This window comes from Triticum dicoccoides, chromosome 6B (genome assembly GCF_002162155.2).
Source record: "Triticum dicoccoides isolate Atlit2015 ecotype Zavitan chromosome 6B, WEW_v2.0, whole genome shotgun sequence".
Taxonomy (NCBI): Eukaryota; Viridiplantae; Streptophyta; class Magnoliopsida; order Poales; family Poaceae; genus Triticum; species Triticum dicoccoides.
This window is the reverse complement of record NC_041391.1, coordinates 499,349,196-499,363,897: the sequence shown is the minus strand read 5'-3', so window position 1 is coordinate 499,363,897 and position 14,702 is coordinate 499,349,196. Positions and strand designations below refer to the sequence as shown.

At 44.2% G+C, this 14,702-nt stretch overlaps 1 protein-coding gene across 1 annotated transcript; it reads left to right on the top strand.

Annotated features, from left to right (window-relative positions):
- Positions 1-2,273: 2,273 nt before the first annotated feature.
- Positions 2,274-6,309, top strand: LOC119323073 (anaphase-promoting complex subunit 8-like). The gene is made up of 4 exons (XM_037596650.1): positions 2,274-2,471; positions 2,546-2,915; positions 3,933-5,183; positions 5,517-6,309. The coding sequence occupies exons 1-4, from the start codon at positions 2,383-2,385 to the stop codon at positions 5,604-5,606; spliced, it is 1,800 nt and encodes a 599-aa protein (XP_037452547.1). The 5' UTR covers positions 2,274-2,382; the 3' UTR covers positions 5,607-6,309.
- Positions 6,310-14,702: the final 8,393 nt, after the last annotated feature.

The window sequence follows — 14,702 nt, the reverse complement described above, 5'->3', positions numbered from 1 at the left end:
ACATTCATTCACCAACATACATAACTCATATTATACTATATCATCAATGAACGCTAATCGTGCGGACCCTACGGGTTCGAGAATGATGTAGACATGACTGAGACACTTCTCCAACCAATAACCAATAGCGGGACAAGGTCGCCCATATTGGTTCCTACATATTCTATGAAGATCTTTATCAGTCGAACCTTTATGACAACATACGTAGTTCCCTTTGCCTGTCTGTATGCTACTTGCCCGAGATTTGATCGTTGGTATCTCCATACCTAGTTCAATCTCGTTACCGGCAAGTCTCTTTACTCGTTCCATAATACATCATCTTGTAACTAACTCCTTAGTCACTTTGCTTGCAAGCTTCTTATGATGTTGTATTATGGAGAGGGCCCAGAGATACCTCCCCGCCGTACGGAGTGACAAATCCCAATCTCGATTCATGTCAACTCAACAGACACCTCCAGAGATACCTGTAGATCACCTTTATGATCACTAGTTATGAAGTGATGTTTGATAGCACACATGGTATTCCTCCGGTATCCGGTAGTTGCATGATCTCATGGTCGAAGGAATATGTATTTGACATTAAGAAAGCAGTAGCAATATACCAAACGATCATATGCCAAGCTAACAGATAGGTCTTGTCCATCACATCATTCTCCTAATGATGTGATCCCGTTATCAAGTGACAACTCATGTCTATGGTCAGGAAACCGTAACCATCTTTTGATCAACGAGCTAGTCTGGTAGAGGCTTACTGGGACTTGGTATTTGCTTATGTATTCACATATGTATTTAAATTTTCAATCAATGCAATTATAACATGAATAATAAACCTTTATCATGATTAAGGACATATAATAATAACCACTTTATTATTGCCTCTAGGGCATATTTCCAACACCGGCCTTGGTGCCCCATTATTCTTCATCTGTGTTATCGCTTCAAGCACCTCTTTCTTAGTGAATGGTGCTGACAGAATCTCATTATCTTCAGCACCGAGCTGAGCTAAATCTTGTTGCTCTATTTCTTCAGGCCAACCCAAATGAGGCTTCTTTCTTGTATTACCGGTCCACTTGTTGCTCCATTTCTTCAAGCCAACAAGTTGATCTTCCTCATCATCGCAGGGGATGATGCCGAATTCATCTATTGTTGATTCTTTTGATGGACGCTGGGGGATTACCCGACGAGAAGCTGAGTAGTCGAAGAGTGGTCAAAGTGCAGGATAGCTCCCGTGTCCCTTTTTGCTTGTTGTATCCTTAATCGTCTATAGAGTGTGTTGTTCCAAATTAGCACCATCTTCTGTGTTGTGAACATTTTGAAGCTAATGGAGGCCCTTATTTAACTTCACCTCCAGTCACAACATGTGAAGGAAGGTCACAACAAGGAAAAACTGAAATGAGAACCACATACTATAGTAAGGTTAGTGTGATAGGTCAAGTATGAAGTTTATCTTTGGAGGATACAATTTGATAATGGGCGCATGCAACAGTGCATGTGACATATTTGTATGCAAAAAAGGAATATTTCAAATGCAACACAAGTATCACGAGAGGTGCAGATCCTACATATACTATAGTTAGAATTTTACGCATGCCATGATTAAGAAAAATCTAAACTGCAAAGGTATAGGTGGTCTCAATGGTAAAAAATTCAAAATTCTGTAAAAAAAGTCAAACCTTACACGATTAATTTTGTCATTCGTTCCTGGAAGGCATCATGTAACGTTGTTCAGTGATTAATAAAGCTGATGTTCTTTGAAAAAGGTATATCTTGGACCAGTTCTTCAGGGTGAAAATCTAGAATCTTACTTTTGGTGGTTGGGTCAAGTGACGGTGACCGAGCGTCACTCCATTCTTAAAGGCTTTGTTGTTGAAGAATCTCGTTGTCCTTGTGGTGTCATGAGATGAATGGCATGTCCATACTTTTAGTTTGTCGATCATAAATTTGATTGCTTTAGTTTTTTTTTCTTTCTCCCTCGCTTAGGCATAATTTGGTCTTATATGAGTATTTGTCGGCGTGGTTTTTTCATGTCGATGTTAGTTGTATGCATCCTAATTATGCAGAGGCCGGGTATGTACTCACTGCGAGATGTGTACTCGCTGTGTTTGTATCCATTTTATACTTCATTTTGAGCCAATAAAATCTACCTTTTGTAAAAAAAAGGTAGGGGAAATGGCTAAAGATGATCTGACATGCCGTTGTTTCATCTACTCAGGCCCAACCAGCCACCTAGCCCAGCCCAACCAAAGCTCTCCCTCAAATGCCAAAATTTCAGACCCGCCGCATCGCAAATTCTCCCCTCTCTCGTCGCAGTTTCAAAAAAGTTTGCGCTCTCACTGCGCCGATCCGCTCCAAATTAGCCACCCCGCCTCCCCCTACCGGCGTATGGCCGCCGCCAAGGAGAACTACCGCGTCGAGCTCCGAGCCGCCGCTCGCCAGCTCGGCGACCGTTGCCTCTACTCCGCCGCGAAATGGTACGCCGCCCGAAAATCCCGTAGGACCCCCGAAAGTCAAAACCCTAACCCTAACAGCCTTCTCCCGTCTGCAGGGCCGCCGAGCTGCTCGTCGGCATCGAGCCGGACGCGACGCCATCCCAGTCGGCGGCAATGGACACCCCGTCCTCCTCGGGCGCCGCCCCCGGTGGGCGGCTGCTGCATCTGCACCGCAGCGGCGGGTCCAGCTTCCGGCGCCGCATGCGACCGGGCGGCGGCGCGGCCTCCGAGGCTGGGACGCCGCTCGGCGGCGTGTCGTACGTGAGCACGCCCATCCCGGACGACGACGCGTTTGACGCAGGGGCCGACAAGTACCTGCTCGCGAAGACCTACTTCGACTGCCGGGAGTACCGGCGCGCCGCTCACGTGCTACGCTCCCAGGTCGGGCGCAAGGCCGTGTTCCTGCGGTGCTACGCGCTCTACATGGTAAGACATGATACGGGTAGCGTCCTGTTTATTCTTTCGAGCGGGCTCGTGCCAGTGTGCAGATTTGGGGTAGGGCGTGTGCTGTTTGATGAAATGCTTCACTGGACCTGGTACAGTACAGGTCAGGCTTTGTTATCGTTCTGAGTTTCCAATTGAGGAAATGACATTTTTTAGGAAGTTTTGCTCGTTAGGGCTCCTTCTTGTGCAAATGGAGCAATAGAAGATTTACCTGGATTTTGGTGAAGACAATAAGTCAATAACTGGAATCCTCAACATTTGCTGTTATTGATGGTGAATTTTTTGGTGCTCTGTGGTCCTTTGTGCATAGTCTGATCATTAATATTGTTGGGCAATGGAACACTTTGTTGAAGGAGATGCAAGCAGTAGGCTATTAGGTGCTTCAGTTGTTTTGTCATTGTTTAATGAAGCTGGAATAAATTGTGTGGAGCCTCTGGTTTCTTATTTTTGCCTCGTTGATGAAAGTTCAGATTGGATGACCAGACATCTAAAAATTATCTACTCATTTCTTGTTCATATCTATTACTTTGTTCTTTTGTCTATCAAGTGGGTTTTTCTCTAGGTGTTTGGAAGATGATTGGCTAGCTCTTTATACGTCAAGTACTCGTTGTGATGATAGATACTGTATATTTACATGCACGACTTTTTTGTGATAATACAGCGGTGCTTCCGTAAGGAAGTTCAGAAATTGCTTATGTAACATATTATTTGGCTTTCGTTTGCCAAATATGCATGATATTCCAAATTGCAAGGAGAAATGTGCTCCAGCATCATACTATGTGTCAGTGTTTTAGTAAGACTGCCTGCGACACACTGACTTTCCATACTTTTGGCCTATGGAATGTGCTGATGGCCATGTCCATTTAAGGCTGGGTTTTCTCCCCTCTTTTCTTGCAGCCTATTTCCCTTGCAGAAACCGTGTATTTTCTCCATATAGTTTAATCAGCATTTTATTATTTGATATGCCTGATGAACATTGTTATTTGCTCTGCAATTTAGGCTGGAGAGAAGCGAAAAGAGGAAGAGACAATAGAGCTTGAAGGATCTTTGGGGAAGAGCAATGTTGTTAATCAGGAACTTGTTGCATTGGAGAGAGAGCTCTCAACACATCGCAGAACTGGTGCTATTGATTCCTTTGGCCTGTACTTGTATGGCATTGTTCTACGCGATAAAGGCTGTGAAGGTCTGGCAAGAACAGTTCTGGTAGAATCTGTCAATAGCTACCCTTGGAACTGGTGTGCTTGGTTAGAGATACACTCTTTGTGCACTAGCAGTGACATTCTGAACAACTTAAATCTGAAGAATCACTGGATGAAAGATTTTTTCATCGCTAGTGCACATCTGGAATTAAAGATGCATGAAGAAGCTTTGAAAAGATATGAGCGCTTGATGGGGGTCTTCCGTTGCAGCGACTACATTCAGGCTCAAATAGCAACCGTTCAGTATAGTATGAGGGACCTGGATGAAGCTGACATGATTTTTGAAGAACTCCTCAGAACCGACCCTTTTCGTGTGGATTCTATGGATATTTACTCAAATTTATTGTATGCAAAAGAAAGCTTGACTGCTTTGAGCTTCCTTGCTCACAGGGTGTTTCTGACAGATAAATATCGCCCTGAATCTTGCTGCATAATTGCAAATTACTACAGTTTGAAGGGGCAGCATGAGAAGTCAGTTTTGTATTTCCAAAGGGCGCTGAAGCTTAACCGCAAGTACCTCTCAGCTTGGACTCTCATGGGACATGAGTTTGTTGAGCTAAAAAATACGCCTGCTGCAATTGATGCCTACAGAAGAGCTGTTGATATAAATCCTAGAGATTACCGTGCTTGGTATGGTCTTGGTCAGATTTATGAGATGATGGGAATGCCATTTTATGCACTATACTATTTCCGAAAATCATCCCACCTGCAACCTAACGATGCACGCCTTTGGATTGCTATGGCTCAGTGCTATGAGAGTGATCCGCTTCAAATGATTGAAGAAGCCATCAAGTGCTATGAGAGGGCTGCAAATACCAATGACACTGAAGGAATAGCACTTCACCAACTGGCAAAGTTGCACAGTATGCTTGGGCAAGCTGAGGAGGCTGCATTTTACTACAAGAAGGATTTAGAGAGAATGGAAGTTGAGGAAAGACAGGGCCAGAATTTTGTTGAAGCCTTGCTTTTTCTTGCGAAACATTGCAAGAGCATGGGCAGATTTGAGGAAGCAGAACACTATTGCACAAGACTCTTGGATTACACTGGTCCTGTAAGTTATTTATACGCTTTGCTTAGCATCCTAATTGAAAAGAAAAAGAGATGAAAGGGAACAAAATGGTGAAATCTTGAGACTAGTGTTAGCAGATGAGTTAACTCATGTTAGTGTGCAAATATGCAGTTCAAACCAACTTCAACCTAATTTACTTGCGCCCACTTTAGTTTGTTTTATTAACCTAGTGCATATTTGCTCAGATCAATCACACTTGGGTTTGCTAGTGAAAAATAGAGAATAGAGTATCATCATATATCACCAATATATGCTTTGCTGTGTTTTCCTGATGATTCTGATTCGGTACAATTGTCTTTTTTCCAATATATGCAGGAAAAGGAGACTGCAAAAAGTATTTTACAAGGGCTAAAACGAGCACAGTCTGGATTTCCACCAATGGATATCGATCATTTTGCGTTGTAAATTGACCTGCAGATAAGCTATTTGCTTGGGGAACTTGGACAAAGAGTGTAAATGCACAAGAGAGTAGTGTCACTTGCTTTCTTTGTTTATCTCCATCTTACATGCAGCGAGGGACAATACATTTGGTTTCAAGAGAAAGCTAAAAAACAGACTATTTATGGACAAGATGAGTTATTCACCCCACTCCAGAGGCAAGGAAATGCTAGCAAGGGCCGCCCACCTGATGAAATTGGTGTTTCGAACATCTCCAGCTGAGGATCAAGTCCCGGGTTTCCTTCACAATGTGACGGTTATCGTCTGCAGCCTCGCCAGGCGACTCCAAATGGCTGGAGACGACGACCTTGTGCGCATGATGCTCTCCTTCAGCTGCTGGAGGTTGTCAAGTAGGAGAACTAGGCGCCTGCATGGCGTGAAGATGCGCGTCACCGGGAGGATCCAGATCCCCAATTCAAGAAGTGTCAGCATTGTTGGTTGATCTCTCCTTGGCTTCTGAAATTCTATGGCTTTTCTTCACTGGACTGCTTTGCTTTGCTTTGTGTTGCCTCCCCCGCAGTTGCCTGCCTATATAAGGCAGGCATCTCTGGAAGACTTGCTCCGTGTGGATTCCGGGTGCATATAATTATTGTTTATCTTCACAGTACTAGTTGCGGTGCACTATTACTATATTTATAATAAATTCTTCTGCACGAAGCATGTTATCCCTTTGCCTTTGCATGTGTTGATGTTTCATAGGCCCCACCTTTTGTGACCGTTGGCACTTGGCAGGGATTTGTTATTTTGCAATAATGCGTGATGCGACTTTAGCTTTAATTTTCCCAGTTAGTACTAATACGTGCAAAAACAAGTCCTTGGCCTTCAAAGATTCTGTTATTTGCCGGTTTAATTATTATCATCTGAGTGGCGCTCACGTTTTTCCCTTTCCCTTTAGAATAGTGGCTGTGATGTTACTAGTATTTCTTTTGTTTTGCGGGGCACACCAGTGTTAATCATTGAGGCGTGCATCATTTTGTTTTGGATATCCTGTGGCAGCGGTGTCCCGTCATAACACTGTGATATGATGCGATAAGAGTACCGAATAGTGAGATGCACTATTGTTGGATGTATCCTCGCTGCGATGCTTTGCCCTATGTAGCTGTGCATGGTTCAACCGTAACACATGATTTCCCTTTCCCCGTCTATGAATGTCGTTGCTTGTATTTCTTGGATATCCGTTGCTTGAAGCAACGAGGCGATGACGCAGTTTCATCATTACTTTTTTTTAGCTGAGTTTCACCATTACTTGACGCATGGGGTTTCCCCGACGAGCCGAGGCAAGCAACCGTCCCATGTTTGTCGGTAGGTCGACGACTGGTCTCGATCAAGGAACGCAGTGCACGCAAACGACGACGAATATGCTCTTAATTATCGTTATAAATTAAATGAAATTATCCGTGCAAACTGGTGGTCGTAAAGAAGAATTTGCTGCTGTGGCATTTCCGGGTCCCAAGAGTCGGCACAAGCAAAGAGTGCCAGAGGGGAGCAGGGGACACACGTTTCGAATGTCAAACACCCCAATGATCACTGAAAGTCAGAGGGGACACAAGTTTCGATTGTCAAACACCTCTGTGATCACCGAAGGTGGACTTTCATTTTAGTTTTCAAGGTAATGATTTTCTGTTTTCGAATTGAGGAGCATACACCCCAATTTCATTCATGCAAAGGATATCATCATCCTTCAGGGCTAAACTCTTGAAACGTACTACATTAACAAACCCGAAACAAGAACATGGCTACATGCAGCAGTTGTGTAAAAACTGGGGTCGCAGGCTCGAAGCGTCCTCGATACAGGAATAGAATCCTCGATACCATGGGCGCCCGTCCTCTATTCCCGCTAAAAAATCTTGCCCGTCACATGCTGCAGTAGTTGGGCAGCAGCGCACATAGCTCTAACGAGCTACTTGAGCTATGACACTAGGTGAATCTACATTTCCATTTAGCCCATTTACAAGGAAACACTTGTTATTCCCACAGCTCCTGTACAGAGTTCAAGAAAAGACTTCAAGTTATAATATGAAAAGCACAGCCGCTATTCCCACAACCCTTGGGCATTTTTTTTTACAAAGAAAAGACACCTAAAGAGTATCTTAGGTCTGATAATTATATACTCCTTGTCTTTTATAATGTAGTGCATACATATTTTCTAAAAAACCGAACTTCATATACTTTGGCCGAGTTCTGTTCGCACACAAACACGTCACCGTGTACCTCCACGTCGAAGGTGTTGCACCGCATCTCACATCGAAGGAGACCCGTCCGGAAGCAAGGTACGCAAGCAATCCGGCGGGTGCTTTTGAGGATCCAAAACCCCACACGCCCGGGAGGGGCCCCGTCAGGGCGCGCGGCGGCTATGGGCTGCTCTAGGTCGGCCTGACCACTCCTAGGGCCTCGAGGTTCGCCGCCCTGCAATAAGAAGGACGAACGAAGAACGATGAAGAAGAAGAACAAAGGAAGAAGATAAAAATAAAGGTAAAAAGTGGTAGATGATGTGTTCGATTGTGTGTTGTTTAATTGGTCGTCACCTCTCATCTATTTATGAGGCGGTTGGACTTTCCGTACAAGAAAAAGACTAGAGATTCCATTCAAAACATCAAAAACCCTAACCTAACTCGGACATGAATCTTTGGCAATTTTCCGAATCAATTCGGAGCCACCGAGTGGTTCGTTTCGGTCCTACCGAGTGAATGTTGCCAACTAAAAGTGCAACTATCCCCGGGTGGTTTTGGTAATTCATAACAACATATAGCTCATTGAACTAATATCCATTCAAGTTAAATATTTCAGGAAGTTCAATGATTGGCATGGCATGAACGAGAGATGTGGACCCCTTAAAATGCTAAGGACAAAGATTGGCAAAGGCTCAAGACTCTTTATTGTCATTTTAGTGATCCAAAATCACATTGAGTCCATATGAAAGCCAATACTATTAAAAGGGGATGAGGTGTTGCTTAATGGTCTACTTGCTCAAGTGCTTAGTGATATTGCTCCAAAACCCTCGACCACTTTCTCATTTCCACATATGTCCAAAACCTAAAGTCAAACTCGGCCCCACCGATTTGATCTATCTAGCGCCACCGAGTTCTGTTGACATAGCCACTGCCAGAAACCCTAGTCAATTCGGTCTCACCGAGATGGCTTTTCAAACTCTCTGTTTCCCTTGGTAACATTTCGGTCTAACCGAAATGAGCGGTCGGTCCCACGGAGTTCGCATTGCAAACTCTCTGTTTCCCTTTTGTAACGTTTCGGTCTCACTGAAAGGAGCGATCGGTCCCATCGAGTTTGCTTGACCAAGTCTTTGTTTGCTCATCGCTGAAATCGGTCTCACCGAGCTCATGCGATCGGTCTCAACGAGATGAGGTTTTCCCTTGCCCTAGCACATCGGTCCCACCGAGATTCCTAACGTTCACATTTTGAACTGAATTGTGAAGGAAATATGGCCTAGAGGCAATAATAAAGTTGTTATTTTATATTTCTTTATTCATGATAAATGTTTATTATTCATGCTAGAATTGTATTAATCAGAAACTTGATACATGTATGGATACATAGACAAAACACAGTGTCCCTAGTATGTCTCTACTAGACTAGCTCGTTAATCAAAGATGGTTAAGTTCAAGGTTGTCAGAATCGTGATCTTGAATCGGATCGGAGCTTCCATGGTAGGATCGCAAATCATAGAATCTTCACTATCAGAATCGTAGAAACGTAGATTCTAAGAACTAAAATTGTAGAATCATAGGGGTTATTTTGGATCGTAAAGTCGTATAATCGTATGACAGAATCGCGATTCTGACAACCTTGGTTAAGTTTCCTAACCATAGACATGTGTTGTCATTTAATGAACGGGATCACATCATTAGGAGAATGATGTGATGGACCCATTCATTAGCTTAGCATTATGATCATTTAGTTTTATTGCTATTGCTTTCTTCATGTCAAATACATATTCCTCCGACTATGAGATTATGCAACTCCCGGATACCGGAGTAATGCCTTGTGTTCTATCAAACGTCACAACGTAACTGGGTGATTATAAAGATGCTCTACAGCTATCTCTGAAGGTGTTTTTTGGGTTGGCGTAGATTGAGATTAGGATTTGTCACTCAGAGTATCGGAGATGTATCTCTGGGTCCTCTCGGCAATGCACATCATAAGAAGCCTTGCAAACAAAGTGACTAATGAGTTAGTTGCAGGATGATGCATTACGAAACGAGTAAAGTGACTTGCCGGTAACGAGATTGAACTAGGTATGAAGATACCGACGATCGAATCTCAGGCAAGTAACATACCGATGACAAAGGGAATAACACATGTTGTCATAATGGTTTGACCGATAAGGATCTTCGTAGAATATGTAGGGGCCAATATGAGCATCCAGGTTCCGCTATTGGTTATTGACTGGAGAGGTGTCTCGGTCATGTCTACATAGTTCTTGAATCCGTAGGGTCCGCACGCTTAACGTTCAATGACAATTTTGTATTATATGAGTCATGTGATTTGGTGACCGAATGTTGTTTAGAGTCCCGGATGAGGTCACGTACATGACAAGGAGTCTCAAAATGGTTTGAGAGGTAAAGATTCATATATAGGACGATAGTATTCGGACACCGAAAGTGTTCCCGGGTGTATCAGGTACATATCGGAGTAGGGGGGGTTACAGGAACCCCTCGGGGGAATAATGGGCCTTATGGGTGATATGAGGGGAGCCCACCAGCCCACAAGGGGTGGCGCGCTGATAACCCGCAAGTATATAGGGTCAACGGTTTTCGAGGGCAGAGTATGTTGGAAATATGCCCTAGAGGCAATAATAAATTGGTTATTATTATATTTTCTAGTTCATGATAATTGTCTATTGTTCATGCTATAATTGTGTTATCCGGAAATCGTAATACATGTGTGAATATATAGACCACAACACGTCCCTAGTGAGCCTCTAGTTGACTAGCTCGTTGATCAACAGATAGTCATGGTTTCCTGACTATGGACATTGGATGTCATTGATAACGGGATCACATCATTAGGAGAATGATGTGATGGACAAGACCCAATCCTAAGCATAGCTCAAAGATCGTGTAGTTCGTTTTGCTAGAGCTTTTCCAAATGTCAAGTATCATTTCCTTAGACCATGAGATTGTGCAACTCCCGGATACCGTAGGAGTGCTTTGGGTGTGCCAAACGTCACAATGTAACTGGGTGACTATAAAGGTGCACTACGGGTATCTCCGAAAGTGTCTGTTGGGTTGGCACGAATCGAGACTGGGATTTGTCACTCCGTATGACGGAGAGGTATCTCTGGGCCCACTCGGTAATGCATCATCATAATAAGCTCAATGTGACCAAGTGTCTGGTCACGGGATCATGCATTACGGTACGAGTAAAGCGACTTGCCGGTAACGAGATTAAACGAGGTATTGGGATACCGATGATCGAATCTCGGGCAAGTACGTACCAATTGACAAAGGGGATTGTATACAGGGTTGCTTGAATCCTCGACATCATGGTTCATCCGATGAGATCATCGAGGAGCATGTGGGAGCCAACATGGGTATCTAGATCCCGCTGTTGGTTATTGACCGGAGAGCCATCTCGGTCATGTCTACATGTCTCCCGAACCCGTAGGGTCTACACACTTAAGGTTCGGTGACGCTAGGGTTGTAGAGATATGAATATGCAGTAACCCGAAAGTTGTTCGGAGTCCCGGATGACATCCTGGACGTCACGAGGAGTTCCGGAATGGTCCGGAGGTGAAGAATTATATATAGGAAGTCAGGTTTCGGCCATCGGGAAAGTTTCGGGGGTCACCGGTATTGTACAGGGACCACCGGAAGGGTCCCGGGGGTCCACCGGGTGCGGCCACCTATCCCGGAGGGCCCCATGGGCTGAAATGGGAGGGGAACCAGGGGCTGGTGCACCCCCCTTGCCCCCCTGCGCCTAGGGTTGGAAACCCTAGGGGTGGGGACACCTCCACCTGGCTTGGGGGGCAAGTTTCCCCCTTGGCCGCCGCCCCCCTTGGAGATTGGATCTCCTAGGGCTGGTGCCCCCCCTAGGGGCCCTATATATAGTGGGGGGAGGGAGGGCAGCCACACCCAAGTCTCTGGCGCCTCCCTCTCCCTCTGCACCACCTCTCGCTCTCGTAGAGCTCGGCGAAGCCCTGCCGAGATCACTGCTGCATCCATCACCACGCCGTCGTGCTGCTAGATCTCCATCAACCTCTCCTTCCCCCTTGCTGGATCAAGAAGGAGGAGACGTCTTCCCAACCGTACGTGTGTTGAACGCGGAGGTGCTGTCCGTTCAGCACTAGGATCATCGGTGATTTGGATCACGACGAGTACGACTCCCTCAACCCCGTTCTCTTGAACGCTTTCGCTTGCGATCTACAAGGGTATGTAGATGAACTCCTCTCTCTCGTTGCTAGTCTCTCCATAGATAGATCTTGGTGATGCGTAGATTTTTTTTGAATTTTTGCTACGTTCCCCAACAGTGGCATCATGAGCTAGGTCTATGCGTAGTTTCTATGCACGAGTAGAACACAAGTTGTTGTGGGCGTTGATTTTGTTCAGTATGCTTACCGTTACTAGTCCAATCTTGTTTCGACGGTATTGTGGGATGAAGCGGCCCGGACCGACCTTACACGTACACTTACATGAGACAGGTTCCACCGACTGACATGCACTTGTTGCATAAGGTGGCTAGCGGGTGCCAGTCTCTCCCACTTTAGTCGGATCGGATTCGATGAAAAGGGTCCTTATGAAGGGTAAATAGCAATTGGCATATCACGTTGTGGTTTTTGCGTAGGTAAGAAACATTCTTGCTAGAAACCCATAGAAGCCACGTAAAACATGCAAACAACAATTAGAGGACGTCTAACTTGTTTTTGCAGGGTATGCTATGTGATGTGATATGGCCAAAAGAATGTGATGAATGATATGTGATGTATGAAATTGATCATGTTCTTGTAATAGGAATCACGACTTGCATGTCGATGAGTATGACAACTGGCAGGAGCCATAGGAGTTGTCTTAATTTATTGTATGACCTGCGTGTCATTGAACAACGCCATGTAATTACTTTACTTTATTGCTAAACCATTAGCCATAGTAGTAGAAGTAATAGTTGGCGAGACAACTTCATGGAGACACGATGATGGAGATCATGATGATGGAGATCATGGTGTCATGCCGGTGACGATGATGATCATGGAGCCCCGGAGATGGAGATCAAAAGGAGCAAAATGATATTGGCCATATCATGTCATTTTTTGATTGCATGTGATGTTTATCATGTTTCTGCATCTTATTTGCTTAGAACGACGGTAGTAAATAAGATGATCCCTCATTAAAATTCCAAGAAAGTGTTCCCCCTAACTGTGCATCGTTGCAAAAGTTCGTTGTTTCGAAGCATCACGTGATGATCGGCTGTGATAGATTCTAACGTTCACATACAACGGGTGTAAGCCAGATTTACACATGCGAAACACTTAGGTTGACTTGACGAGCCTAGCATGTACAGACATGGCCTCGGAACACAAGAGATCGAAAGGTCGAGCATGAGTCGTATGGTGGATACGATCAACATGAAGATGTTCACCGATGATGACTAGTCCGTCTCACGTGATGATCGGACACAGCCTAGTTGACTCGGATCATGTAATCACTTAGATGACTAGAGGGATGTCTATTTGAGTGGGAGTACATAAGATGAACTTAATTATCCTGAATATAGTCAAAAAGGTCTTTGCAAATTATGTCGTAGCTCGCGTTTTAGTTCTACTATTTTAGATATGTTCCTAGAGAAAATTGAGTTGAAAGTTGATGGTAGCAATTATGCGGACTGGGTCCGTAAACTGAGGATTGTCCTCATTGCTGCGTAGAAGGCTTATGTCCTTAATGCACCGCTCGGTGTGCTGAACCTCGAACGTCGTCTGTGGATGTTGTGAACATTTGACATACACGTTTTTGATAACTACGTGATAGTTCAATAATGTTAAACGGTTTAGAATTGAGGCACCAAAGATGATTTCAAAACGTCGCGGAACATATGAGATGTTTCGAGGGCTGAAATTGGGATTTCAGGCTCGTGCCCACGTCAAGAGGTATAAGACCTCCGACGATTTTCTTAGCCTGCAAACTAAGGGAGAAAAGCTCAATCGTTGAGCTTGTACTCAGATTGTCTGAGTACAACAATCACTTGAATCGAGTGGGAGTTGATCTTCCAGATGTGATAGTGATGTTTCTCCAAAGTAATTGCCACCAAGCTGCTAGAGCTTCGTGATGAACTATAACATATCAGGGATAGATATGATGATCCTTGAAATATTCGCAATGTTTGACGCCGCGAAAGTAGTAATCAAGTAGGAGCATCAATTGTTGATGGTTGGTGAAACCACTAGTTTCAAGAAGGGCAAGGGGAAGAAGGGATACTTCATAAAATGGCAAATCAGTTGCTGCTCTAGTGAAGAAACCTAAGGTTGAACCCAAACCCGAGACTAAGTGCTTCTGTAATAAGGGGAACAGTCACTGGAGCAGAATTACCCTAGGTACTTGGTAGATAAGAAGGCAGACAAGGTCGATAGAAGTATATTGGATATACATGTGTACTCTACCAGTACTCCTCGTAGCACCATGGTAATAGATACCGGTTCGGTTGCTAAGTGTTAGTAACTCGAAATAAAAGGCTACGGAATAAACGGAGACTAGCTAAAGGCGAGGTGACGTTATGTGTTGGAAGTATTTCCAAGGTTGATGTGATCAAACATCGCACGCTCCCTCTACTATCGGGATTAGTGTTAAACCTAAATAATTGTTATTTGGTGTTTGCGTTGAGCATAGACATGATTGGATTATGTCTATTGCAATACAATTATTCATTTAAGGAGAATAATGGTTACTCTGTTTATTTGAATAATACCTTCAATGGTCTTGCACCTAAAATGAATGGTTTATTGAATCTCGATCACAGTAATACACATGTTCATGCCAAAAGATATAAGGTAGTAATGATAGTACCACCTACTTGTGGCACTGCCATGTAAGTCATATTGGTATAAAACGCATGAAGAAG